The sequence below is a fragment of the Alligator sinensis genome, unplaced genomic scaffold, assembly GCF_000455745.1.
Source record: "Alligator sinensis unplaced genomic scaffold, ASM45574v1 scaffold1517_1, whole genome shotgun sequence".
Classification (NCBI taxonomy): domain Eukaryota; kingdom Metazoa; phylum Chordata; order Crocodylia; family Alligatoridae; genus Alligator; species Alligator sinensis.
In genome coordinates, this window is record NW_005842459.1 from 515,655 (window position 1) to 517,434 (window position 1,780).

The following is a 1,780-nucleotide window of genomic DNA, read 5'->3' on the forward strand; positions in this document are numbered from 1 at the left end:
ACTGAAATCCTGTCTTTCTGGGCCATATGAGGAGACTGGAGACCAAGCCCAGAGGCTGTTAGGCGGGCATCTGAGAGCAGGTGTTTGCTCATCTCTTCTGTGCTGTGTAGCTATTTTCTTTACAATCTTTCTCCCTTCAGCTGTGCTAGGAGGGTCCCTCTCTGCAAAGACTCTCTGTGCTTCAGCAAAGCAGAACGCTTCTGTGCACTACAACCTCCACAACCTCTACGGGCTGATGGAAGCCAAAGCCACAGCCAGGTAAGGGCCAAGACTTACCCCTCTCATCACAGCCATGTCAGGCTGAGATCTGGGCGTGGAGGCTTGCATGCAGGGAGGTGATATCAAGTTGGGGCTGGAAAATGGCTGAGGCGTGAGTGCCTGGCTTAGAGGGACATGTTCCAGCTGCCCTTGGCAAGAGCCCACTTTGCACTCACAGCCCTGAGGGTGGAGTTGGTTTGAGTCACCAATGCACAAGGGCCTGGTAAAGAGGAGGGTGAGGGAGTTAGTGGCTGATGGAGCCAGGCATGTGGAATATGGGTGCGGTCTCATGTCGGGGTCCTCCTCCATCAGTCAGGCTATGTCAAGCCTTCCCTTGAGTTGATGCCATCAACAGGCAGGGCTGCAGGGTCATGTCTCTGAGCTGTGCTGCCAGGGGCCCGGCCTGGGTTGTTCTCAGTCACGGCGCTGCCTCAGGCTCTGGTTCTGGTGCGCTCAGGGCAAGGGTCTTGGTTCTGAGTCGCTGCCTGCCATGCCAAGTGTGCCACTCTCCTTCTTGTCTTTCAGTGCCTTGATCCAAATCCGAGGGAAACGCCCTTTCGTGATCTCCCGCTCCACCTTCCCCAGTCAGGGCAGGTACTCAGGGCACTGGCTCGGTGACAACAGGAGCGAGTGGAAGGACATGTCGTGGTCAATCCCAGGTGGGTGCCTCTGGGGACCTCATAAGTATCCTCTTACACCTGGTGCAGATAGAGACACCCTCAGACACTCACCTGCATCTCCTCTGGTCTCATCTGCTGCACAACAGCCCCTACTAGACACCTCCAAAACACATGTCTCTTCACTGTATAGCAGTTTTCCTGTCCCCCTCTGGGCAGTGCCTAACAGGAGCCCTCTCCCTGTTGTTTCCAGTCCAGGCCTGTGCTGTGGGGGAAGCCAGATGCCAGCTCACAAGCATTGTAGTGGGTCTTTGGTCTTGTGGGTGAATGTAGCTGGCCAAGCATGTTCTGCACCATGTTGGTTTTGTGGTCTGTGCCAGGGAAGGGGCAGGGGCCTTGATCCAAGACAGGGAGACTTTCCCTTCCAGGCAGCCCCCAGCAGCCTGCCGTGCTCAGTTTCTGTCTGTTCCCAGGCCTGCTGAGCTTCAGCCTTTTTGGGATCCCGCTGGTCGGGGCAGACATCTGTGGCTTCTCAGGCACCACCTCAGAGGAGCTCTGCGCTCGCTGGATGCAGCTCGGCGCCTTCTACCCCTTTGCCCGAAACCACAACACCCAGAATGAGAAGGTAAGAGGGGGACAAGGGGATATGCCTTCCCCGGGGGTCTCCAGAGCTGATGCTCCCGTTCTGGGATGGGCACAGGGCTGTGGGGGACACTTCAGTGCTGGGAGGATTATGATGGAGGTATTGAGAGGCACTCCCTTCTCTGAAGGCCTCCAAGACAGGACATTGCTTGTCCTGCCTAGTGACTAATTTTCTGGACTCTCCCCAGGCCCAAGACCCCACAGTGTTCAACTCGGAAGTACGGACAGCCATGAAGGAGGTGCTGCTGACACGCTACGCCCTG

General features: G+C 56.7%; 1 protein-coding gene across 1 annotated transcript in view; it reads left to right on the forward strand.

Annotated features, from left to right (window-relative positions):
* Positions 1-1,780, forward strand: part of LOC102379461 (lysosomal alpha-glucosidase-like) — a 17,166-nt gene that overhangs the window by 11,699 nt on the left and 3,687 nt on the right. Inside the window, exons 12-15 of the mRNA XM_025212379.1 lie at positions 141-258; positions 784-917; positions 1,349-1,500; positions 1,706-1,774. Coding sequence (XP_025068164.1) covers positions 141-258; positions 784-917; positions 1,349-1,500; positions 1,706-1,774 — 473 coding nt within the window. The remainder of the gene's footprint in view (positions 1-140; positions 259-783; positions 918-1,348; positions 1,501-1,705; positions 1,775-1,780) is intronic.